At 39.1% G+C, this 26,293-nt stretch overlaps 1 protein-coding gene across 4 annotated transcripts in view; it reads left to right on the top strand.

The window, feature by feature from the left end:
* Positions 1-26,293, top strand: part of triob (trio Rho guanine nucleotide exchange factor b) — a 173,541-nt gene that overhangs the window by 72,257 nt on the left and 74,991 nt on the right. For 3 of the 4 annotated variants that reach the window (XM_041793001.1, XM_041793000.1, XM_041793003.1), the window contains exons 4-14: positions 1,748-1,862; positions 5,416-5,608; positions 6,714-6,818; positions 7,375-7,845; positions 8,800-8,922; positions 14,751-14,942; positions 19,579-19,710; positions 20,032-20,262; positions 21,712-21,834; positions 22,611-22,802; positions 26,041-26,210. In XM_041793001.1, coding sequence (XP_041648935.1) covers positions 1,748-1,862; positions 5,416-5,608; positions 6,714-6,818; positions 7,375-7,845; positions 8,800-8,922; positions 14,751-14,942; positions 19,579-19,710; positions 20,032-20,262; positions 21,712-21,834; positions 22,611-22,802; positions 26,041-26,210 — 2,047 coding nt within the window. Of the gene's footprint in view, positions 1-1,747; positions 1,863-4,884; positions 4,972-5,415; positions 5,609-6,713; positions 6,819-7,374; positions 7,846-8,799; positions 8,923-14,750; positions 14,943-19,578; positions 19,711-20,031; positions 20,263-21,711; positions 21,835-22,610; positions 22,803-26,040; positions 26,211-26,293 lie in introns of those variants that run through there. The other variant, XM_041793002.1, reaches the window with a different exon arrangement.

Here is a 26,293-nt window from a genome sequence, read left to right as displayed (position 1 = left end):
TACTTTATGTATCTTTCATTAAAAAAATTGTGTAGCCTATCAGTGGAGCAGTGGCTGTATTTTGGGCCTTGCTGCTGTTATATATGTAGGGGACCAAATGTGAGGGAAGATATTAGGGGCTAAAATGCCAAGGCAGAAGGTTAGTGGCTTGGTTTAAGGGTTTCAAAATAAAAGTTATAATTAAAACATTGCCCTTTATATTGAAAAAGAAATATTGTGATAAATAATCAGATGTGAAATTAATATAAACATCAATTTAGTCTTTTTTTTTCAATGAAGAGGAAATGGAGGGCACAAAATAAGAGAGGCTGTTTACCTTTCTTTTTAAATTGGATTTTGTGTTGGAGGACTCTGGAATGCTTTGAAATGACAAACATGGAAATCTATTTTTGAAACTGCATTCATAAAAAACACTCAAATGATGTTAGCGTTTGAAGAGTCTTATATTGGCCTTGATCTTTGATAAAGCTGCCTGGGTTTAAACTAATCTCTTCACTTGTTGAAGGAGCTCTTTTATTATTATGTTGCTGCAGAGGCCTTGAATGGGAGTGTGTTTTGCATCATTCACTTATTGTACTGTTTCCATGCTAATGCAGGACAACTTTACCAGAAGAGACTCGATTACTCTTGTCACCTAAATGTCAGAACACGACAGCTATTCATTTTTTCGTTAAAGCGAAAAATTCTCTGGGTTGGTAAAAGTTCACTTATTTCTCCCCCATTACTATTAACCAAAGGAGGAGTGCAATCATTACAATCCAGTCTGAGAGTGTTTTTCTCTTTTCATCAATAATTAGTGCACTCTTACTGGGAGGCTGTTACGACTAGCCTCATCACTGTGAGACAAATTTGTGCTCTGACGTTTAAATGACTCAGTGGAGTCATGACTAACTACAAACTCGCAGATTGTACCAACTCATATTAGCTTCTGACATCAGAGAACTACTTAATGTATTTAGTATCTTTTTGGGCTCATATTTTTAAAGTAATGTGCAAGAGTCAAAAGTAAGTAATTACATTTACTCAAATTACTGTAATTGAGTAGTTTTTTGGGGTAGTTGTACCTTTATAAAAATCAGTACTTTTACTTCTACCCAAGTACATTTTTAACCAGAGTGATTGTATTTTACTTGAGTATAATACTCTTGTCCTTTTTGTACATCTGTTGACTACACAGTAGCACATAGAGAGAGAATGAATCCACATCACAATACAAAACTCCTCACTTTTGCACCATGAGTGAAGTTATCCACTGAGTTGGAGTTCATGCCTGTGACTTTAGGGCCTTTTAAAGGACACATAATGTGTAGCTATTCCTCATTAGTACTTTTTTAGGGTTGATGCTCTGCTTTTTTCGTGCTAGAGGAGAACCACCTTGCCACAGATTTTTAAGAGTTACTGCAGCTCTGTCATTTTGTAAAATAAGTAATTAACATGTTTGAAAGTGTAGTTTTACTGTATGTAATGTGGACAAACACTCTTTTAAAGCATTAAATTTAACCGTATGAGTTTAATTAACACTGTTAATTTTGCTGTGTATTTGAGGTTTGACTTAGCTGATCAGCCTGGATGAGATCTATTCTCCTGTTGTTAGTCCCAGTAAAGAAAGATCATATTTTGTACAACTCCTCAGTCAGTACACAGTACTTAAAGTAAACTTTAAACTAGATACTTTTACTTTTATTTGAGTATATTTATAGTATACATAGTTTAATATGATGTCTTTTTGTCTTGTTTGCACTTAAAGGTGGCAGAGACAGACGCGGAGGCCCCGTTCTCACCTTTCCAGCAAGAAGCAACCACGACAGAATACGACCTGAAGACCTGCGCAGGCTCATCGCGTACCTGGCTACGATTCCCAGGTTGGAAATGTTCTCACATACACCGGGTTTCAGTGAAGGATTTAAACTTCTTACATGCACATATGCTGACTTAAAGAACCTTTACTTGATCCTGTAGGTTAATTTGAACCAGGCTCCTGCTCTTGGTCTTTCATGCAGTCACACCCGCGCTCTTCTCATCAATTTCTCTGTGTCAGACTTTCCCACCTTGCTTGGATTTTTAAAGGCTGAAGCATAACCTGAGGCTACAGAGAGCTGGGATGGTTTTATTTTGGATTCTCTGTGAAGATTCAACCCCCCTCTTCCCTTCCACCCCCTCTCATTTCCTCCAAACTTTCAAGAAAAGCTTCACCTCTTTTATGTGGGTTACCACTGTGTAGTAGTAACTTTCACCTCTCTCGCTCTGCTATTGATACTGTCTTGTTATAGTGTCCTGCACATTGCCTCTTCTTTTCCTCCTCTTTTCTTGTTTCCCTTTTTGCATTGTTATTGTATAAACTTGAGTCTGAAAGCTGCTGCAGGAAGCGTGTCACCACAGGATGCGGTTATACTTGCTCTGATGTTCTGTTCAGGCAAATATTCAAGTCTTGCAGCACCTTCCCTACACGTTTACGGCTCTGCTCCAGGCGGTTCTGTATGGAGTCAGTTGCGATTAGTAGTAAGAAAAGCTTGCCTTCCTCTGTACTGCTGCTTCTAATCTTCTCTGTGCTCAGTTTTTCTATTGCTTGCCGGTCAGTGCTTTTAAGTCTTTTTCGCTGTAGAGTTTGGAGATTTGTCTTCAGGCATGGGGCGGTGCAGATCAGTTACTGCAGAAATTGAGTCCAGGTTTCTTCAGTGCTCCCTAAGGGTGTTCTGGGATGTCCAGGGCAAACGAAAGTACTCAACATCTGTGTGTATTTCAGTCAGCAGGAGTCAGTGTGATGCGCATATTGTCTAGAATACATTGTTTGCAAAACTGGGTAGAAAATCCTAATGAGGCGATCATGCCTGATGAAGCCATCCGCCCGTTATCTATATCACTGAGGCTTACAGTGTTACATTGTTGCTGTCTCTGAGTGAGCTGTTCCACCTGAACATTGAAGGACAGACTACTGTTGACATGGCATTCTCTTTACAGCACATAGTTTGTGTTTTTGCGTGTTTTTTTGGACAAATAGGTTTTAGAATATGTAGCATGTGTGGATGGGATTAATTTTGGAAACAGGAGAAAAAATTTCATTTTCAAAGATAACCCCCTACATGTTGAGTTAGCCAGACTTTCATAGCTGCACCTGCATCTACAGAAATGTAGTCATTAGCCAGAGTGCCCCATTTTGTGTATGGGGAGAACATAGAAACTCCATTCAAAGAGGCCCTGTCTGACTAGCATTCAAACTAGGAATGTCTTTGCTGTAAGGCAACAGGGTTAAATCTGGCTCACACTACAGGATAATGGTGCTGATTTGGGCCAGATTCCCCCCTTCAGAAGACCAAAGTCAGCAAAGGCCCAATGATTGGATGGTTCTATAGGTTGTCTTGACAGATTTTCCTCTGGCGTGTTTTAAATGATCTTTTCCTAATTGATTTACTCAGAAGCCACTTTGACTTGAGATTTTAAGTTTTTAATATGTTCAGTATTTACCATCAGTAACTCTATTGTGCAAGGGGAACAGCCGAGCAGGCATTAGTAATACTGCAAAGTGGAACGGGGTATTAGCCCAGGAAGCAAACTGACTGAAGAGGAAGCACAACATACACAGCCATGGTAGTGATAGTAAACATGAAGTATACAGTTAGATAAATTTTTCATTTGTGGCGACAACATGAGGGTTCATGCAGTGTGTTCTGTAACATATACCTGATCAAACTGACAGGCAGAGAACCTGGACTGAATTTACTACCCAAATGGATAGATCTCTTGTCGGCCACTCTCGCAGACCGGTCAGCTCAGTCTCTGTATATCTCAGAAAGAAAGTACCATAATTTGCCAATACAACTTATTTCCACTATTAGATTTTATTTTAATTCAACTTTATTCATAAATGAAGTTAGGCAGGTATATTCATGAAATAACCACATTGCAAACATTAGACTAAGCAACATCTCAGAAATAAAACAGATAAAAAGGGCAGAGGTCTAATCCAGGATTTAATTATGTACAATCCCATTTTAAAGTAGTTAAGCGAGTGGTGGCTCGCTTTAGCTATGCTAGCTTTAACTAAAGCTAGCATAGCTACGCTAGCTATGCCATTTTACAACATACACCAGTGTAGCTAAGTCTGTTTAGCAAGTGAGAATTGGAAACATAGCTAAAGCGAATGTAGCTACAGATGTAATTTATCTATGTAGCCTACATAACTTCTTTGTAGGTTTAGCTACATAAGCTATGTAGCTACATTAGCTGTGTAGCTATGTATCTTACACAGCTCACGGAGCTACGTAAGCTCTGCTGGCTTCTTTGGACTCTTTTTTGCTTTTGGTATCCTGTCACCATAACCCTTACCCTAATCCTTAAAGGAAGTTTAATCTGATTTTATTTTAAAAGTTTTAGCATGTATTTCCGTTCTGAGCTACATGGCGTCTCAGACTGACTCTGTAAGAGCAGCTGTCAAAGATAAACGTCCTGCAGCCAGACTGTCCTGAGTGGATGTGGCAGGGGGCTAACAGCTGGCTGCATTTAGCTGGTTTACTCTAAAGTCCTGTTTGACCTCATAACATTTTGAGTTCGGAGGGAGGAGAGTCTGGTTGTTGATGAACAGAATCTGTTAGAATTTGTACTGTGTGGTGTATTGACTTTCTCATTTATCAGAGGAAACCAATTATTCAGTTTTAGACTCAGAAGGAACCAACTGTCACTTACTCAGAAGGAGGTCAGGTTCTTCTCTTCTTCTTTTGTCTAAATATTTCTCCTGTCTTTGCTTCATCTCTCTCTCCCTCTCTCTCCCTTCTCTCTCACTCTCTCTCTCCCTCCTCTCCGCTCTGTTTTTCTCTTCCCATTTGGCCGCCGATCTGTTTTCAGAGAGTGAGGTCAGAGTGAGTTAGAGCGGCAGGGCCTGTGTCTGTTTCTGTCTCCTAGTTAGACACATTCAGATTAAAGCCTTTAACACTCAGAAACAACCTTTTATGGACTTAAACAGCAGCAGGACTCCTGGTAAGCAGCAGTGGAAATTTCAACGCTTGAATGTTTTAACTACTTTTTTCCTTCGCCAGATGCTCTGGAGGTTTGCATGGGATCTTTTGACTTTAAATCTTTTTGGCACGGCTGCAGTTAAAACAGATCCTTTACAGAATTTACAATTACTTTTTTTTCTTTCCCTGTGTATTTTGGCTTTATAGTCTATTTCTGTTACTGTAGTGGCAATGATAATGTGATTCAATAGTTTGAGACTCACTCTTTAAATGAAATGTAAGTTTTTGCTGCTTCCTATCAATGAATCTGATTATTTTTTCTCTTTGTTGTCACTTTCTGTCATCTTTTGGAGGTTCTCTGATGCTTCGGTCTTTACATGATTTAAGAAATGCAAAGGACGTACATCTTCTTCAATGCAAATTAGCATTTTAGTGAAGGATTTGTCTTTTTTTGTGCTTTCTGCAGTGAGGAGGTCGCCCGACATGGCTTTACAGTCATCGTGGACATGCGTGGTTCTAAGTGGGACAGCATCAAACCTCTGCTGAAGATCCTTCAGGAGTCTTTTCCTTCTTGTATTCACGTTGCCCTCATCATAAAGCCGGACAACTTCTGGCAGAAGCAAAGGACAAATTTCGGCAGCTCCAAGTTTGAATTTGAGGCAAGTGCTATGCTGCATATTTAGATTACATGACAGCTCTTCCTATAAGTGAGGGCTTTGTTGCTGCAGATGCTGTGTATAAACCATGTCTGACTATTTTAAGCATATGTTTTTTAATAATGTCATGGAGATATTGGCAAATGCTGATAATATCAGTATGAATTAAGATTTGTTATAAGCTATTAGAGTTCTTCGCAGCTGAGTATAGTAATCAGTGCTAATCTATCAGCTCTAATTTGACTGCTGCTCAGTGACAGTGGCTCTGTTCTGTCCCGTGTGGGCATGTGGTGCTGGTATATTTAGTCCTGACCCAGTTACTATGGAAACTGGGATATATGGGACATGGTGAAGCATCTCATCTCAGCAGTGAGTTGTGTTTGGACAAGCCACTTTGGTTTTGTATAATGTCAAACATGTAGTGTGTTCGATTAAGACAAAATGATAAACAGAGGGTCACTTACATGTGGCTGCAAAGGTAGGGGAAAGCCAAACTTATAAAGATGTTTTCTTTTCTTGTGAAGTTTTCACAACTGCTGCTCATTATGCAGCAAAACAACATGATGTTTTTATAGCGTAGGGTCACATCTCCACCTTCAACTACTCCTCTGAGTGTGTTCCAGTTTAAAAGATGCTTCATAAAATCTGAAGCACCAAATGGGAGAGCACACAAGCAGACTCCTGCTTCAAATCTGACCGTTTATTTTATCGTGTTTACCTTACTCCAGTGGACCTCATCAGTTTCTGTTTTTGCTTCCTAAGAGTTTATATCTTTGTATCTCCATCTTATGAATGATAATAGGACGGCTGCTTAAAATGTCTGGAATGTTTTTCTTTTTTATCTGTCATTCCACCTATCTAAACAGTGAAAGTGTGGTGCCACTGACACTGCACATTCTTCTCGTAATCTGGGTGTAGCAGCAGGAAATATTTTGACAAGTTATCATATGATTACTTTGGGATATTGAGACAATGATGATGGTGATGATAACTATATTGTAGTAGCCTTTCACCCTCTTATACTCCTTTCCCAATCTTTTTTACCCCTTTTTTCCCTTGTGTTGTTCTTTCTGATTACAACTGTGCAATTTTTCCCTACCTGTTTCAGACGGTGATGGTGTCCCTAGAGGGTTTATCCAAGATTGTGGACCCATCACAGCTAACAGCTGACTTTGAGGGCAGCTTAGAGTACAATCATGATGACTGGATTGAGGTTTGGACCCCTTGTTTCTTAATTCTTTCTTCTCTTGTCTTTTCTCTGTATCTGTAGTTCTTAACTGGTCAGGCATCAGGACCCACCACCACTTTCGTAGGAGAAACCAGAACCAAATTTAACATTTTTTCTAACCATTTCTATTACTTAATGAAAAATGTGGCAGTTTGGACCTCAAATGGAACAAAACATAATTATTTAAAGAGACAGGGCAAAACAAATGTGTTTAAAAGGCACATCATAATCACATCATTATCTTGGGAAATCCAACACATTATCCAAAGAAAAGGAGATATATAAGTAGAAATCTTGAGACAAATACTGAAATTTACTCGTCATCACCCCCAATGGGGCACCTAGACCCCAGGTTGGGAACCACTGTACTATACAGTGTGATACAAAAGAAACCAGCCTTTGTCTTGAGGCTGAATGAACAAATTGCTGCTCCCAGCACGAGTATATCACCAGGTCTTATCTTATGCAAATATTTCTTTTGGTGAAATTCAGCAGTGTTTCCTTTTTGGCGATGACAAGTCATTTTTAACTCTCCCTTCAGGTTCGGCTGTCTTTTGAGACCTTTGCCAGCGACGCAGTGCGGGCACTGTCACGCCTGGAGGAGCTCCAGGACACCTTGTCCCAGCGTGATCTCCCGCGGGATCTGGAGGGAGCTCGGAGGCTCATGGAGGAGCATGCAGCACTGAAGAAAAGGGCCACAAAGGCATCAGTAGAGGAGCTGGATGTGCAGGGACGCCGGCTGCTACAGAGGCTACAGGCACAGACTGCAGGTGGTGGAGGTAGCAGTGAAAGCGGGTACGGTAACCGCACAGGTGGAGCCAGTGGGGATTCAAACGACCATCATCACGGCTTCCACACGCATGCAGACGCACACAACCTGGTAGCTAAGGTGACAGGTTTGTTGGATAAGCTGCATGGGACTCGACAGAATTTGCAGCAGCTGTGGCACATGAGGAAGCTGAAGCTGGACCAGTGTTTCCAGCTGCGTCTATTCGAACAAGACGCGGAGAAGGTTAATGTGCATTTCATTTTTATTACATTCCATCCTTAATGCTACACATGTGATCACTCAAACCATGAGTAGGATAGGCTTGATTGTTTCTTTTCTGCAGCATAAAATGCATGCCCCCTTGGTGCTTTTATCTTAAAATATAGAAATGTGCAGTTAATTTTGTTAAACGTGCAGGTATTTGAGCCCGTGCAGGAACTTAACCTTTGCATGAGCATGCATGCATGCTGGTATTTGCAGGATATTTAAAAAACATTACATTAATCCAAATGTTCAAGTCCTCAGATCAACTTTCATCCCTATGTAGGCCAGATTAGCAGAGCAGTTTGTATTCATTTGTATTTCAAGCTTAAAGGACGAGGTGCATTGACTGACTGAAAGAGTTGTCCAATGCTACAAAATGTGCAGCCTCTTGAAAATAGAAGTTCTTGTGTTTATGGCTCTAGATTCTTAATTTTTATGCTTCTTTTGTTGATGCAAAATTTGGTAGTGTGCACTTTCTTGTTTGTTCTGGATGACTTCTTTGTTTCTTGGTGAGATACTTGAGCTGTTTCTTTCTGTGCAAAAGGTAAGCGTGAGGATGAATGTGTGTGAGTGTGGGCCTGTATGTCATCACTGTTTCAGGAGAGTGTGAGTTTGCGTGTCTAAAGCTGGGAAATGCAGCGATATGAGCCATTCAAGAGCTAGAGGCTAATGCTGAGGCTTGCTATGGAAAGTGTTAGCGCTTTGATTGCACTCTTTTTTCCCTTATGTGCTGAGAGAGAAGCATAGAAAAAATAGACACACAAAAAAAATAGTGAGGCAGAAGTCGATGCAGAACTGAAAGATGTTTATTAGCAGCCCATATCTTATGTTTCACTGCTGCTGCGGTGAGTGAAAAGAAGATGGAAAGACTCTTTTCATTTGTAGGGAATCCTATAAAGCTAACTGCATTTTCTCCCTCTCTCCTTGGTGTAGATGTTCGACTGGATCATGCACAACAAGGGGCTTTTCCTTACCAGTTACACTGAGATTGGAGGGAACCACCAGCATGCCGTGGAGCTGCAGACCCAGCACAACCACTTTGCTATGAACTGCATGGTAAGATGTTGCTTTTGTCTCTCATGCACAGACACAGGCGATGCAGTCGCAAACTATCATCATTACTGTCATTCACAGCTACAAGCCAAGGCCTCCCACCCCTTTACAATCACCATACACCTCTTCTTTTCAAAGCCTTTATCCCAAATCCTCCTCTTCTTTTGGCTGTGGACTGATATTTTCCATCCTGCTACTTTTCTTTTCATATTATTCTGCTGTTTTCCACTCTGCCTCACAACTGTCCACCCCCCTTCCCTCTCTTGTCATGTCTTGTCACACTGCTGTTCCCATAATTGACCCATATTGCCTCCCTGCCCCTCCCAAAGCTGTGTGCTGCCCTCTGCTGCTGTGCTCCACCGCCCTCCATGCCCTCCCTCTCCTCACTGTAATGTGTGGAGCACTGCTGCTGACTTAAAATAGCTGTGGACATTTATTCTGTATCGACTCTGCAGTGTTACAAGCTCTGCTCTTCTACTTTCTTTAACCCTTTATAGGCCTACTGCCCATTAAAAATGCTTATCTTGACTCCTGACCCCTTATTCAAGCTAATTTTACGCTTAAAATTTCAAGTTTTATATCACAATTCATTACATCGCATTAAAACACTGGTTTATATGTAATCAAGCATCATTTTGAATCAAGCTTGTACTGATTGATATCTATCAGAGATTTTATAGTTGCTTTTGTGCCTGGCAAGCTGATAACATGGGCTAAAATTGCCCTCAAATCAAAAAGAGTTAAATGACTCTCCCCATCAAACAGCTGATCTTGTTATTGTGAGAAAAATGTAGCCAGGGGAGAGCAGAGACCATGGCTCGAACACAGTGTCACAAATCACTGCTGTTACAAACTATGTGCACTGACTGGTCTCATCATGGGGGCCCAGGGGCCGCTGCTTCAGTCACGTCCCAGAGCCAGTTGTGTCAACACTGTGGGCAGAGATGAACCAACAACCACTGAGACAACAGAAGTAGAAAAGACCGATAGAGCTGCAGCATAAACTCACACATATATCGACAACCTACCACACACACAAATGCAGTTGGGTACACACAGAGTGACCACCGCCCCCTCCACCCATTCTTCCACAGGAAGCAGTGTTTCCCCTTCCTGTTGCCTGCATTGCTGAGTGGAAACACACAGAGTTAGGGTGTGTGTTATTACATAAAGACAAACTACAATACAATCACCATACACAGTACAGCCATTTTCCACGCATGCAAAAGCATCGGTATCACCAGATTAAAAGATGTGATTGTTGTCATCATTATTCTCGAAGTGTTAAAATGGTGAGGATTTCCGCCGGCATAGAAATCTGTTAGCATCATCATCTAAAAGTTGTTTAAATAGCAAGTTTGACTAGCATGTTAATAATCACTGTTTGCACCAAAGTGAGTAATATTCTGTTATGCTCAGTTCAATGGATGGCGTTGTGTTCTTGCCATGCCCCCTATAGGAAGCACCTCACAAAAGCACCTTGGTAAAGAAGATGTTTTCTAATCACCTTGTCTGAGAAGTTCATCATGAAAAAGGAAATTGTGCTGTTGTGCCATCAAATAGAAATAATTAAACAAAACTGGTTAATTTGTATTTTATCAAACACATAAAATAAATGAAAACTTCCTACCAACTTTAGCAAGAAAACACAAAGTGATTTAGTATGTGTTGTGGTTCATTAGAGGAGGCAGATAAATTGATAGGTACATCTTTATGGTGTTTTTTTTAAATGTAGGCCAAGTTCTTGCACATTTAGTAATTAACATTTATTTAATTACATCCTTTAAACTACCTTTAATGAAGTTATACACGCTGGTATACTGTAAATGATTTAAAAGCAGGAATTAAAGATTCAATTAGTAGAAATTTCAAATTGAAATGTCAACATTTATCAAAAAAATGACTGCACCTGTTATATAAATACTTTTCTAGTTGAGCACTTTCATTACTAGAAATATTTCCATCAAAATTCAAAGCAACAATACCCAAGATGTTAATGGTTGCAGTGGAAAAAGTGGATGTTATATTAAAGACTGCGACATAAGGACACTGTTACTCCTAGAAGCTGCTGTTCGGTTGCTGTACCTCTTTCAGAATTGGCTTTATTGGCCGTGTAGGCTTACACAACAAGGAATTTGAGTCCGTTTAGTTTTTTTTAGCTCAAAGTACGGGAATATGTTCAACCTCTTGTTAAGTATTATTTTGTAGTATATATATATATATATATATATATATATATATATATATGTCCTTGTGCATTGACAGTATAGTTGCAAGATTTGAAAAGGGTGCGAGGATGCTGACTAGACATTATCAGAAGTATAAAACATGGAAGGATGTGGGCTATCTTACAGCATTTGAGTGAAGAGATAAAATACTTGCAGCATTTGAGCATGGTAAATAGATTCAATCTGTAATTAGTTCAGTAAGTCGATTAAATGTGCAACTATGCATATGAGTAGAGGAATTTTAACACATATAGCCTTCTTATAGCATTTAAGTTACAGTGAATAAACAGACTAAATTTGTAATTGGCATGGTGAGCAGACACAACTCTGCAGATTCTAGTTATTTTTTAATGATCAGTCAATTTGACAAAAACTACTCTGCTCAGGTACATCGCATCATTTTCATCTCATAGTTGAATTTCACATGAAAGAGAAAAGTTGTTGAATGTTGATTTTTCTGGATTGTGCTGCAAGCATTTCAAGAATGCTTTGGCATTAGCTCATGGCTGGTATAGAGACTGCCATGAAGTATGGTGGCTCCACCTCTAACTTCTCCCAGTTGATTCTGGGTTGAGGCAGGGGTGTGTCTTAGCCCTAAAGCTCTTCAATACCAGTACGGGCTGGGTAATTGGGCAACAGGGGCAGCAGACTGTGGAGTGTTATTTGGTGATGTCTAGATCCCTGATCTGGACTTTGCTGATGATGCCATGATTCTTGCAGAGACAGTAGATGTCCTTGTGGGGGTCCTTATCTTACTGAGTGAGGAGGCTGAAACATTGGGAATGCACGTCCCCTGGGCTGAAACAAAAATCCAGACATTTGGGGATGCCTTGGATGCTGCCATCAAATTTGTGTCTTTGAATAGTGAGAGTGTAGAAGTTGTAGAGCAGTTCACCTACCTTGGCAGTGTAATACACCAATCTGCTGACTGCAAGGCTGAGCTTAACCACAGAATTTGTATTGCCCATGGGGTGATGGGTTCACTAAGCAAGACATTATGCAGTATCTAAGTATGCAGACAGGAGTCTTTCAGCCCTTGGTTCTCCTGGACTGCTTTGTGAAAATCTCTCTCCAGCGCATCTTTGGGTATCATTGGCAAGACCGTGTGTCTAGTGTTGACGAAGCTGCCTGATATGAGAGCCATGTGCCCCTATACCTGTCATGACCTGACAAACCAGGAAGACCAGGTTTACACCCCCCCCCCCCCCCCTGTGAAATTCGTCCATTAATTGAAAACAATAGTTTGGTAAATACACCTTATAGAGTACAGTTTTTTAACCAAGTTCTAAATGCAAAACAAGAAGTAGGCAATGAAGGTGAGCATGGCTGAGTGGCTTTTTAATTTTGCATTTATTCCTTGTTGTTTCAACTCACATGGATAGTTACTCCTGCAAATCCAAGAGACATATATACCATTTTTCTTCCAATTTTTGTGAATCAGTCATGAATTGTTTGAGGAAAATTAAGTTGTAAAATGATATTATTCACTGAAATAATCTAGACTTCTTTCTGGGTTTGTTTAGTATTTTTCTGAAACAACAAATTCACTTGAAAATGCTTGGTTATGGCAAGGAAAATGTATTACATCATAAAGCCATTCAGTTATCTGCTATCCCTCACTGGTTTTCTGACAGGAGTAACCCTTGTAACCCACAAGTTGGACATGCGGCAGGCATCAAGTGCTTAGCGAGGATGTAACTACCTTGTCTCCCCCCCCCCGTTTTTAAGACAAGAGGTGTGTCAAGTCCTGCTGTTGTGGTGTTGTTTACATCTTGTTCTGCATTCATTCACAAAGCAAATACTAATGTGGCCTATTTGTTCTCCTCCTCTGTAGATTGATTGATTTCTGGGTCAACAGAGTCGTCCTCCTTTTCTTCCACTCTCTTCCTCTCTGTCTGCCTACCTCCTTCACTTTCTCTCTCTGTTTCTTTCTCTTTTGCCCCTTGCCCTCATCAGGTTTGAATTAGGAATACCCTTTACTATCTCTACTTGCCCCTCCCCCTTTTCTGTCCGTCAGTTTTGGATTAAGTCTTTACCACCCAGTGTGTTCGAGCACTCCAGCCTGCGCTATTTAATGTCCTGCAGATGGCTTGCACACCCTCAGGCTGATTGGTTGTGGCTGGGCGTGTGCTCTCCTTCAGATTTTTTTTTGGTGCATATGTCATTTACAAAAAAATATCCCGGTTTCCTGTGGCTTAATACCCCATAAGATCTGTAACAGCTTAGAGATATTTTTGCTGTTATGTTTAATTTGTGCCTTTGTACTATTTATAATAGGATTACTGTAGCTGGAGTGTGCACTGCTGTTCTTTTCTGTATCACAGATTACCTACTGCTGTGTATTCAAGAGCAGTTGGACTGCAATGTTTTCATATTAGCCATGAAGTAGAGAATACCCCCGTCAATAATCCTCAGGTCAACATCAGACTTAGTATTAACTATTTGAATGCCTATTGTAAGAATGTCTTGATTTTTTGGACAGTGGGAACCCCCTCTAACAGTATCCAAGTAAAAACAAAGCCAGAAAATCCTCATTTTAAAATTGAACACCATGTGAAAGAAAATATCAAAGCTTTTCTGGTTCAAATTTACCTATCCAGTGTCTGTGATTTAGATTAAATCCAAATTTTGTTTCCAGGATTGACCCTTCATCTTTTGGAGGACTGTAGTTGATGATCAGTTCATCCTTTTTCTCTGTAGTAATTGAAAGATGCACACTAAGAGCCATAATAGGCTCCAGGAGCAGTAATTAAATAGAATAATAACAGGCTGTTAACACAGTTGTTAATTAGCGTTTGCTGATCCATGCCTATCTACACAAAACAGCTTGGAGCCCATGTATTATAAAAGACTTAAAGATTAAGAGCTTTTTGTTCATTATTAATATGAGGTATGGCTCCACAGTAGATGACTCTTTAATGTCCATACTTGTAACACAGGTAGAGCTGTTGACTATATTTTCTATTTACTAACTGTAGTTCTTAATATCGCCATGGTTGTTATTACTCAAAATCCCACTTTAATTGCTATGTTGATTTAAAAAATTAAATTTCATGCTTTTTTGCCCCAAAGTGAAACAACAGCCATACTTTGACTCACAGACTCTCTTCAGAATTACCATTTCATAATATTAAACAGCAAAAACATTGTTTATATGAGTTAATAAGGTCTCAGGATGAGTAGGATGAGTTTAGTGGTTAATGCTATTTTCACAGGTACATGGCAGTACTGGTGTGTTGACATTTTTGTATGTAGCTCCTAGATTCAGCTTTGTAAAAAATAAGGTATAAAAGATGGCTGAGGTGTATAAAGGAGCAAAGAGCAACAAGACAAATCAATGAAAAACTCTCTACAAAGAGTATCAAATGTACAAAGAACAAATATAATCATACACTTATAGTGGGGAAAGTCCTCGTGTTTCCTTATATACAAATATATAAGGAAACACTGAATATAACAGTAACAGCTATGTAAGAATGTTACAGCCATAATTTACTCTACCTGTCTAGAATAAGGGTTAGGTTTAGTTAAACTGGTTAAAAACAAATACTTTTAAAATGTATTTAAATTTTTCTACATCTGTCTTTTTTTCTCTTTTCACAGAATGTTTATGTGAACATCAACCGGATCATGTCGGTAGGAAATCGCCTCCTAGAGTCAGGCCACTACGCCTCCCAGCAGATCCAGCAGATCTCAGGTCAGCTGGAGCAGGAGTGGAAAGCCTTCGCTGCTGCATTGGATGAACGCAGCACCTTGTTGGAGATGTCTGCCAGCTTCCACCAGAAAGCAGACCAGGTACTGGTAGACATGTATGGCGTATTTCCCCCAAGTGGTCCAGTTCAGTTTCAGAAGCTATTAATTGCATTTCCACCATCAAAAAGGTGTCAAAATTACCAATCTGTACCATCCTACTGTTGTGGAACCTCTCTGTTGGGGTGACAAATTACCTAGCCGACTTTGTAGGGTAGAGCTAGACACACTGTATCTGTCTAAATCATGATGGCTCAGCAGAAATAATGGACCAACACAATAACCTTGTATGTGCTTTGAGAAGCACAAAATGTGCCATCTTCTTAAATTAAAGAATTGCCATTTGCCAAGAAGAAAGAACACAAAATCTGTGATGTCCTCCATTGTTTTATTTTTAACTGTATTGCATTCTTCTTCACTATGTAACTGGCAGGTAGCACTGTACTGCACATGTCTCACATAGCTTACATGGCTGTCTCCACCTGGCTCATATCCTGGCCTACCAAGTAAGGGTTCAGTCAGCTTTAGAACCAAGCAAGATCAGGGTTTAAAATGCAAGACTGTACCGAACCAAACCGGTCTGATGTTGTCATGAAATTACTGGAGGAAACATAACAAACCACTTATGTGGAGATATAATCATTTATGCACCCTAAGCTTTCATGTTTTTGTGGTTTTTACAAACATATAGAGAGATTGTTTTTATAGAAATGCAGCTTTCGAGTGAGAAAATAAGGAAACAAATATTTCTGCTTCACAACATTTTACAAGAGCTAGGAGTGCTTTATTCCTAATAGACCTGAGAGACCATTTAAATGATCAATACTGCTTTCCATTGTTTTGCTTACTATGCACTAACAATACATTAGTTAGTTGTTGACACCTTTTGTTTGCTGAGTGGCTTCTTTTTGTTACAGTCTTTAGTGTTAAAGACCTTATTGTGATTTCCTTACTGTCCTTGTTACTTTTAAGTTGTTGTTATGAATGAGCAGAGCATTGTTACCGTCAAAACTCTGTGTTTCCATCAGTTTGTGGAAGATGTCTTCTCTTTGTTACTCATATTTGATAGAGATACTATAGTGAAAAACTCATCTTTTCATGCAGAACCTAGAGCTAAAAATATAATTTCTCATTCCTCTCCTTGTTGTAACAGAAAATAAACTTTCAGTCATTTCTTTCTCTGGTTTTTGAAGAGCTCAAAGCTTTATACTGTTGATCTCTCTTTTGAATGTTCCCTTATTCTCACTTCAACCTTTCTCTTTCTCTGTCCCAGTCAGCCTTCTTGTATCCAAGCATAACAGTTTGGTTGCCAAATCTTTATGTAGAGTTAGTTGGGCTGGCTATCAGTATGTAGTCTTCTGCAGAGTCACTGTTTTTTCTTTGTTTTTATTGGCTGACGGAAAGAGGGTTCAAACTGGAGACTCCTTACATGTAAGAGCATTGGCCCATGGTAGTAAAAACAAGTCCAGCGCTTCTACAATATTAAGTTTTGAGGTATAAACTCTTCCCTCCAAAAGTATTGGAACAGTGAGGCCAATTCCTTTATTTTTGCTGTTGACTGAAAACATTTGGGTTTAACTTGAAAAGATGAATATGAGACATGAGATCAACATTTCAGCTTTTATTTCCAGGTTTTTGCATCTGGCCCTGATACAACTTAGATAATAGCACCTTTTATTTGAACCCACCCATTTTTCATACAAGCAAAAGTATTGGAACATGTTACTGACAGGTGTGTTTTGATGCCCAGGTGTGTCCTATTACAATGATTCTTCAAACAATAAGTTGCGATGAATGTCTACAGTCAGTTCCAGATTTAGGTTTTGCCTGTGCAGACTGCTTCTATAGTTAGATCTGTAACCAACATGAAAACCAGAGAGCTGACTGTGGGTGAAAAACAAGCGATTGTGAAGCTGAGAGAAGATGGAAAATCAATCAGAGCCATTTCATAAACATTGGCCATAGCCAATGCAACCATTTGGAGCGTCCTGAAGAAGAAAGAAACCACTGGTGTGCTCAGTAACAGACGCTGAATGCGTAACCAAGAAAAACAGCATCAGTTGTTGACAGAAACATTGCAAAAGCTGTAAAGAAAGACCCTAAAACAAGTGTTAGTGACATCAGTAACAACCTCCAGAGGGCAGGAGTGAAGGTATCACCATCTACTGTTCACAGAAGACTTCATGAACAAAAGTACAGAGGCTACACCAGAAGATGCAGACCACTGATTAGCAATAAGTATAGGAAGGTCAGGCTTGAATTTGCCAAGAATTACGTAGACGGGCCTCAAAACTTCTGGAACAAAGTTTGGACTGATAAGACAAAGATGAACCTTTACCAAAGTGAACAACAGTAGCGTGAAAGTGAAACTGAACAACAGTAGCATTGACATTATTCAGCAGGTGTGTCGCTGACAGCACATTGTCCAGCGGATCAATTAAAGCATTTGAAAAGGAACCACTCAAACAAGAACGTCACTGTAACAAGGAGGAACAACAAAAAGGTCATGAATACATGATTTATTATAACAATGCTGCTCTGGTTTTGTGAATCAAATTCATTCTAAATGCGTACCTTCAACTGTCAGCCTCAGAGGTAGGGGAGAGAGGACTCCATCATGTCAGCAGCTGTGTCATATGTAAAGTTGTCCTCAGATTTCACACAGCTCCTACTGTTTTATCTGCCGAGATGGGCTGTGAACAGTTCTCCCAAACTTTGTAGTAGGTCCCACTGGTTTAAAAAGTTATCCAGTTCTGGCGCGCCGGTGGTCGAGTGGTTGGGGCGCACGCCGTATGCGCAGGCGACCCGGGTTCGGGTCCGGCCCATGGCACTGTTTCCTGCGTGTCTCTCCCCGCTCTCCTCCCCATTTCTGATTCTATCCACTGTCCTATCTAATAAAGGCAAAAAAGGCCAAAAATAAATCTTTAAAAAAAAAAAAAAAAAAGTTATCCAGTTCTGAAGTCTGTGTTGAAATCAGCAGGATAGACGCTAATTTACATACTTAACAAGCTGTCTTACGGTGGTGTGTATTGATATATATATATATATATATATATATATATATATATATATATATATATATATATATATATATATATATATATATATACACATACATAATATACACAATGTATCAATTAAAATAATCTGGTTATTCAATTATGTATTTATTTATTTATATTTTTATTCATTAAAGACCTTTTGGAAGGAGGTTGCAGCATTATTTATATTTTAAATATAATTTATTCAACCTAATTAATTTGATATCATTTAATTTTGAAAAAAATTCTGTTACTTATTTGCTTTAAATACCGTACTGAAAATATACTGAACCGTGCCTTCAAAACCAAGGTACGCACAGAACTGAAATTTTTCTGTACCGTTACACCCCTACTCAGAACACACTGCCAAAACAAGAAAGGAGCTCATCAGGGGCAGTAAGTGGAAGGTTTTAAACTGGCCACGTCAATCTTCAGACTTAAACCCTATAGAGCATTTGACCAGTTAGTGAGGAGACTGAACAAGTAACCCCCCTGAAAAAACAACGACTGAAAGAGGCTGTGGCGAATGACTGGAAATGAATCACAGAAGAATAATGCAAAAGTTTGGTGGGTCACAGGCTTGATGCAGTTGTTGCAAGCAAAAGATTTGCAACTAAATATTGAGTCTGTTCCAGTACTTTTGCTCACAAAAAATGTGATGTTCCTTAACAAATACTGTCTTTTAAGTTGTGTATCAGATTCAGATGCCAACACCTGGGAAAAAAAGGCTGAAATGTTGATCTCCTGTCTCATATTAATCTTTTCAAGTCAAACCCAAATGTTTTCAGTCTACAGCAAAAATAAAGGAAATGGCCGCACTGTTTCAATACTTTAGCAGGGAAGTGTATATTACGACTGTGGACTCACGACTGTGCTGTTTTGACTTTAGGTGGAACAAAACACATGGATGAACAAAAAGACAGGACTGAAAAAACGCATCATTACAGAAGCCCTAGAAAGACATCCATGCATATGTTTTATTTTACTGCATATTTTGCTTAGATCTCAAGAACTGAGCACATTATTATGGGAAACCAATATTATTTTTCAAATATTATGAGATAAATAATTCAAGATATTAAGGAAATAACCAAAATGTACTCATTATCAGTGCAAAATGGAGTGAAACAAGATATATAGATGTATATCTGCTTGGGCTTTTGCACTTTTTGGGCACATGCTTGAAACCTAATTTTAGGTCCGAACCCACCAGTTGAGAACCTCTGTATTACATACATCAAACCAGTTGTCAATACACTGTAAAATTATTCTCAAACTAATCCTGTTTTGAAATAACAGCAGAGGAAAAGTCAAGGATTCAAACTAAAATTCTGGTGTTAAATGATCGTTAATTTCTTATGTTGCCAGAGTTTATATTGCTTTTCTATTAAATAATTATCATTGTATGCAGCAATGTGTGTTCAGTAGCTGTGTATTGTAGTGTGCCATAAAGATAAACAACAACAACAGATAAACTGTTAAACTTAATGTAGTTGTTCACAACTCCCTCTATTATGTACATCCAGATAAAAAAAAAAAGTGTTTGAATATGTATATGCACAAGTCTTTATAACACTGTCTGTATATTTACACACAGCAGATATGTTATGTAATATTTGTGTTGTGTTTTTTCTGTGCAGTACATGGGTAAAGTGGAGCCGTGGTGTAAGGCATGTGGTGAAGGAGAGCTGCCCTCTGAACTCCAGGATCTGGAGGACACAATCCACCATCACCAGGGATTATACGAGCACATCACCACTGCATACTCTGAGGTCAGTATGAGCACACACAAACATGCACACCAGTGCTGCATTTGTACATGTTAGCATGCAAAAGGAAACGCAAAGATTAAAACCACCTTCAAAGAACAGATATAGGACTATTAATGTATTGACAATGTATGCAGTAGATAGGTTAAATATCCCTCTAATATTACTCTACCATCACCCATCAATTAAAGACATAAATGAATGGCATGTTATTACTGACGCAAAAAAAGACAGAGAACATTTTCCCCCCAAATAAAATAACTGTAATGTATTTGTTGTTTGGTGATTGTTCTTATACAGGATACTTTGCCTCTTCATTTACAGGTAAGCCAGGATGGGAAGTCTCTTTTGGACAAACTGCAACGACCTTTGACACCGGGAAGTGCAGATTCTCTGATGGCCTCAGCAAACTACTCCAAAGCTGTGCACCACGTTTTGGACATCATCCACGAGGTGCTGCATCACCAGAGGCAGCTGGAGAACATCTGGCAGCATCGCAAAGTCCGCCTGCACCAGCGGCTGCAGCTGTGTGTGTTTCAGCAGGACGTACAGCAAGTAAGAGACACATAAACACAACAACAATGCAATGCCAACAATGATCATACTGGAAGCTCTGTGGGCTTCAGCAGGTTTGATGAACACTAGCAGATACTCACAGAACAAGAGAAGATAATAAAAACAGTAATATTTATTTTTTCCTCTGTTAAATTTGAGTATACTGCATATTAAGGAAATGAAGTCCTATATTTAAAATCTCAGTAAACTCTTTAACATTCCCTTCTCAAGAAGCCTTTCCTTGTTTCACTTCAACTTCTCTTTACCTTTTTTCCCCTTAAGATTAGTTTTTTACAGGCTTCTCATTAGATTCCAACAAATCTGTAAATTTGTTTCCTCCATTCATACATGAGCCAATCAAGGTGCTCTACAGTTAAAAACCAGAGCATAAAGAATAAACAGGACATTTTAAAATGCCAATAAGCAAAAATAAGACATTAAGATATAATTAAACAGTGTATAAAATGGCTTGGTAAGCTACTGAAAACAAATTTACAAGCTGCTGGTAGCCTGCTGCTGACTTATTTGAGGCTCTTGATGTAGATTATCCAAGAAGATTAAAAAAAAGAGGAAACTATTGTACTATACAAATAATAGGCAAAGTGCACAGCTATTCCGATACTGTATATGAAGATCCAATATAATCAGCACCAGCTTCTTCAAAGCATTCTTACACTTCCTCCTGGGCTTTCAGAGTGCGACTGTCTGGATGGCAGAGCCCTTAGATCAAAACTACTGAGTTGGTGTAAAGTGTCGTCTCTGTGTTCTTCACCCTCTGGGCACGAGCTCATCTCTCCCTCTCTCCCCCTCTCACTCTTCCTCCTTGCTGTATCTCTTTGCACTCTGCCATTGCCCTCTTCCATCCGCTCTTTCATTACCCTTTTCTCCTGGTAGTGGTTTCCATGGTGATGCAATTTACTGTCACATAAAGTGTCGAGGGCATTGTGCATGTGTTCATAGTGTTCGTCCCATCAAAATATTCTCTGAGAGACCTTGAAAACATCATGCAAATCCTTTTCATTACCCCACATGGAAACAGTATGGCCATCTGTTTAAAAGATAATAAGATAATTATGGACAAAGATTTATATCTAATCTCAACCACAGTGGAAATGTTGACACCTAGCACTGCTCTCGATTTCTTATTAGGCAAACCTATTTGTCCACACTCATGTAATTTATACATGACAGAAGGCAGAGAGACGAAAGAGGAAAGAACAAGGGGATGAGCAGAGGGAGAGAGTGAAGCGACAGGGGCAAAGGAGAAAAAGATGGCCTTTATAAACTACTGTGACTTTAATGTGATCTCAGCACGGCCAGTCCAGTCAACAGTACCCCCTACTGTTTGAAAATATACACTGCAGTCATGGTTTGCCTTAAACTCTGTGGAACTGTGCGTTTTAAACTACAAGTACTGAATGCTTTTTTTGTTTTTGTGTGTGTTTCAAGGTGCTGGACTGGATAGAGAATCATGGCGAGGCCTTTCTCAGTAAACACACTGGAGTTGGGAAATCTTTACACAGAGCCAGAGCTCTGCAGAAGAGACATGAGGACTTTGAGGAGGTTGCACAGGTAAGTTAAAATACAATGCATGTGAATAAAAATTTAAAGTCTCATAGCAGAAGCAGTTCTTTACTTTTTAATGTTTTATTTAGTTTGTAACATGAATGTTTTACCCTACACAAATAAGAAACCACAAAACAAGTTGATAATATACATCAGTATAAGATAAGTTAAGTGATGTTTCAGGGGATATACAGTCCTGAGCAGAAGTTTTAGGCATTCACCACAGGGCCCAACGTGCCATACCCCGGGGCTAGAGAGGGGGTTTTGGAGGTGGCCAGAGTCAAGCTCTGTGGCCGAGTCAACCCTTAGGCAGGCTTACCCGCGACATCTGTGCCTTACTTTAAAATCAGTTTTTGGCCCAAACATGCCCAAAACTTCTGCACAGTACTAAATAAGCTTAAATTATGATCCAGAGACCATTATAAAAAATGATGTAAATATAGCACATATTTAGCTGTTAAAGTTGAATCTTTATCAGTTTTGTTATTCATTAACTTTTTTTTAAACCTGGCAGGATTAGATCTCCTTTCATTAGTGTCTTGGCTGAGACAGGCAGTAGCACAGTGAACAAAGTTTTGAAAACAAGTAACCATACACAAAAAAAAAAATATATATATAATTTGAAGTTTATAAACCACAAATGTTGGTTAAAAAATCACCCACAATTATATATAAATCAGACTTAACACCTGCAACCAGACATGTCTGCCTCCCAGTCATGTATTATCTATGTATAAGATACAAGGCTCTTAATTGAACTCTCCTTTATGTTAATATTTCAGAACACCTACACCAATGCTGACAAGTTGCTGGAGGCAGCAGAGCAGCTGGCACAGACCGGAGAGTGTGACCCAGAGGAAATATACCAGGCTGCCCACCAGTTAGAGGATCGTATCCAGGACTTTGTGAGACGTGTTGAGCAGCGTAAAGTCCTGCTGGACATGTCTGTTGCTTTCCACACACATGTTAAAGAGGTGTGTATTCTCTCTCCTCTCCTCTATGAAACCCTCATAAGCCCTTGTTATTGCATTGATTTGACTGCTGAAGCTAAATCTCATGTCAGTTATACTGTATAAAGAAAAGAGCTGAAAAGGCAGAGGGTAACTGGGCTATTGATCTTTCTATTTCAATGTTACAATAAAAGAAAAAGCCTTGCCACGTCTATTTGCCATCATCACTTAACCCATTGCTCTTTTTTTGCTGTTGCCTCTATTTGGCAATGGCATAAAGTTTCTGTAGAGCTATAACTGCTTAAATAACAGCAGCTTTGTCTGTAAGGACTTGGGCTGGGAACTTAAGGGTTCAAGTCCCAGTCAGGCGATGTCTAGAAATTGATCTGGAGGCTGGAGAGGTGCCACTTTACTTCTTGCAGAGATGCCCTTGAGCACGGCACCAAACCCCTAACTGCTCAGGTAGCCATTTTTTTGTGAGCAGCAGCCCTTACTCAGATATCTTTCAATAAATGCATGTCCTCAGGATCCTGATTGTACATATAATTAGCACTTGTCAACAACAATGTAAAAGTTATATTCTGTCTTCTTCTTAAAAGAGGATTTTCTGGTAAAATTTTTTTTACACAGATCAGTCTATTACAAACATGCTATGAATAAGAAAGTTACCTAAGAGCTGAATCAGAGTCATTACATAGTGAGTAACCGCTGTTTTCTATGCTTGGCCTTTTGCAAGAACATTTTTGAGTCACAGTCATATCCACATGAGTGAATAATTTATTATTTTATTAGGAGCAAATTAGAGAAGAAATGCCAACAGATTTGCAGAACTTCTTTTTATTATCATTATAACAATATTAATAATATAATTATTATTATCATTATTATTAGTAGTAGTGTTATTAAGCCTTTTCGATATAGAGAAAACAATTCCCCTTATATTCAACATTTCCAGTGCTATGATTGTTTTAATATGCTGAATATATCTACACAAGAAATTCCCAAGAGTTTGCTTTTGAGATGATTGCCTTCATTTGAGAGAGAGGTGTGTTTGAGCTTGCTCTTTTCAGTCATTATGTTCCCTCTGTGCAAACATCTGTGCTTTCCTTTTCTTCTGCAGTGGGCTTATGTTTACACTAATTAAAGACAACATGGCTCAGTCTCCCTCACTGTGATAATAAGAATCATGCCTTTAATTTCCACCTCTTATTACCTTAAAAGTAAATCAAGAACATGCAAACTACACATAACTGGGCACTGATCTGTGGCAAGGTGGTGCTGAACCGCTCCCTTTACTCTCACATTGTAAGGGCAATGTGAGAGTCATACACAACCTTCGACTGTTAGAATGAACCCCTTCTCATTGACACATCACCGTGCTTTGCATGTGTTAACACTACATCCTGTTTACATGGAAGACTCGTAGAGTTGGTCAGAGCTGTGTAGTTATTAATGAAGCTAGTCTTTTATGTCCATATGGACTCATCTCCTTCATCCCATCTGTCAGCTCACACTCATGCAGGTCACTGTGTGTATGTGTGAGCCTTCATGCAAGTGTCTGTCCATGTCCATGCATGTTTTTCTGTGTGTGTGTTTGAAATCTTGGTGGAAAACTTTTGGATGCAGTCCATCATGTTGAAAGGCCACAAACAGATTACTGTGGAGACAAAGCATGAGCCTTAGTAGAGAGGACAGATTTATCTGTACTGATTGGTGTCACTTTCTCTTTAATTTCTCATCTATTATTAATTAATTATCTGTTAGTAAATCCACCTATGATAATCATTTTTTGAAAGTTGTTCTTTCAAAATTCGATTTATTTTGATCTATTAATCAGAAGAAAGAAAACTGCTAATAAACATGTATGCTGATTAATTGCACTCTAAGGTCATCATGCAGCTGCCTGTGGTAGCTACAGTGCTTAACAAATTTATTAGACCACCTGTCATATCTGTCTCAAAGACCATCCATCATCATGAAGTGCTTTAATGCGGACTCTATCATTTTCAATGAGCTCTCCACGTTTTACCATTTTGAACAGGAATGAGAGATTTCAAACTGAATTCACCCAAATTTGAGCTGGCCCACTGAGCTTCTCTGAGAAGTCAGAAATGAATCAAGCATAACATTCAACCACTAAAACTCATTTTTCTGTCCAGAAAATGCAAGTCAATAACTATAATTTGACATATTAATCAAGAAATATTAATGTGCTTTACTATTTTTCAGTTTTTTTGTAAATCAGTCAATTTGAAAATTCATGGATAACAATAATAATTATATTTTAGCAATAAAAATATCATTTTGGTTAAAGAGCTTCTACATATTGGTGTATTAACCATTGCAGAAACATAAAAAATGATTTTGGTAATTACCAATGCTGTTCATTTAGGGCAGCTGTGGCATAAACCTTATTTTGGTTAGGGTTAGGGTGGTCTAATAAATTTGTTAAGCACTATAGAGAAATTTGAACAAGTGCCAAAAATTCCCTTTGATCTTAATTTTTAATGCCATAAGCATGAATAAGGCTAATATCAACATAATTTCATCTTGAAGCGATTAGTGAAATTGGGAGAGAAATCTATCCAAAGCTCCATTTTCTTTAAATTAAGATATTGATACAATTTGGTGATTTTATCACATGATGACAGCATATTGTCTTGTCTATCTTTGTCACACCCCTAGTGTGACAAAAGCTCAGATTTCTACTATTAAATAGAGCTTGTCCAGTATTATCTAAGATAATCTGCCATTTTCAACAACAGCTCATCCTGCAGATTTAAGTGCCAAAATAAGTCTTATGTGCTCCTGCATGTTAGATATGATGTAACATACAGCATGTTTTTAATGCATGGTGCTAACAATAGCATGTTTTGGAGCAGGCAGCGTGGGTGTTAGACAAAGCTTGGGTGCCAGGGTCTCTCTCCTGCAGCCTGGATGCCGTGCCAGGGCTTTATGTGCTGAGCCAACTCACCCAGATGGCTAATCTGTTACAAAGATGACCATTCATAAAAAAGGGGAAAAACAGCCTTGAGCAGAAGCGGTTGGATTTGTTTTTTCTCCTATCATTGTTTTTTGGCAGCTCTCACGTCGATCCTTATTCCTGTTTTTATCTCTCAGTGTATCTGCCCCGCCTCTTTCAGCATGTGTTCATAACAGAGCTGTTTAGTTGCTTCCTGCTTTTTTTCCCCCCGATCTGGGAGGAGTACACAACAAGATGCTGCTTTTTAACTGGCTTGCCTGTCTTGTCTATCACTTTTAGCTCTGGACGTGGTTGGAGGAGCTTCAGAAAGAACTCCTGGATGATGTGTACGCCGAGTCGGTGGAAGCAGTGCAGGACCTGATCAAACGATTCGGGCAGCAGCAGCAGACCACCCTGCAGGCCACTGTCAATGTCATCAAGGAAGGGGAGGACCTCATACAGCAGCTCAGGTGAAAACAAATAAACCATCCTAAGCTAATTCTGCATTTATGACAAGGTTATGAGCACTGTTTTGGAACATAATACTGGTTAA

Source organism: Cheilinus undulatus, linkage group 8 (genome assembly GCF_018320785.1).
Source record: "Cheilinus undulatus linkage group 8, ASM1832078v1, whole genome shotgun sequence".
NCBI classification, from domain to species: Eukaryota; Metazoa; Chordata; class Actinopteri; order Labriformes; family Labridae; genus Cheilinus; species Cheilinus undulatus.
Note: the sequence above shows the minus strand (reverse complement) of the source record. Positions and strands in the feature narration are given on the sequence as shown.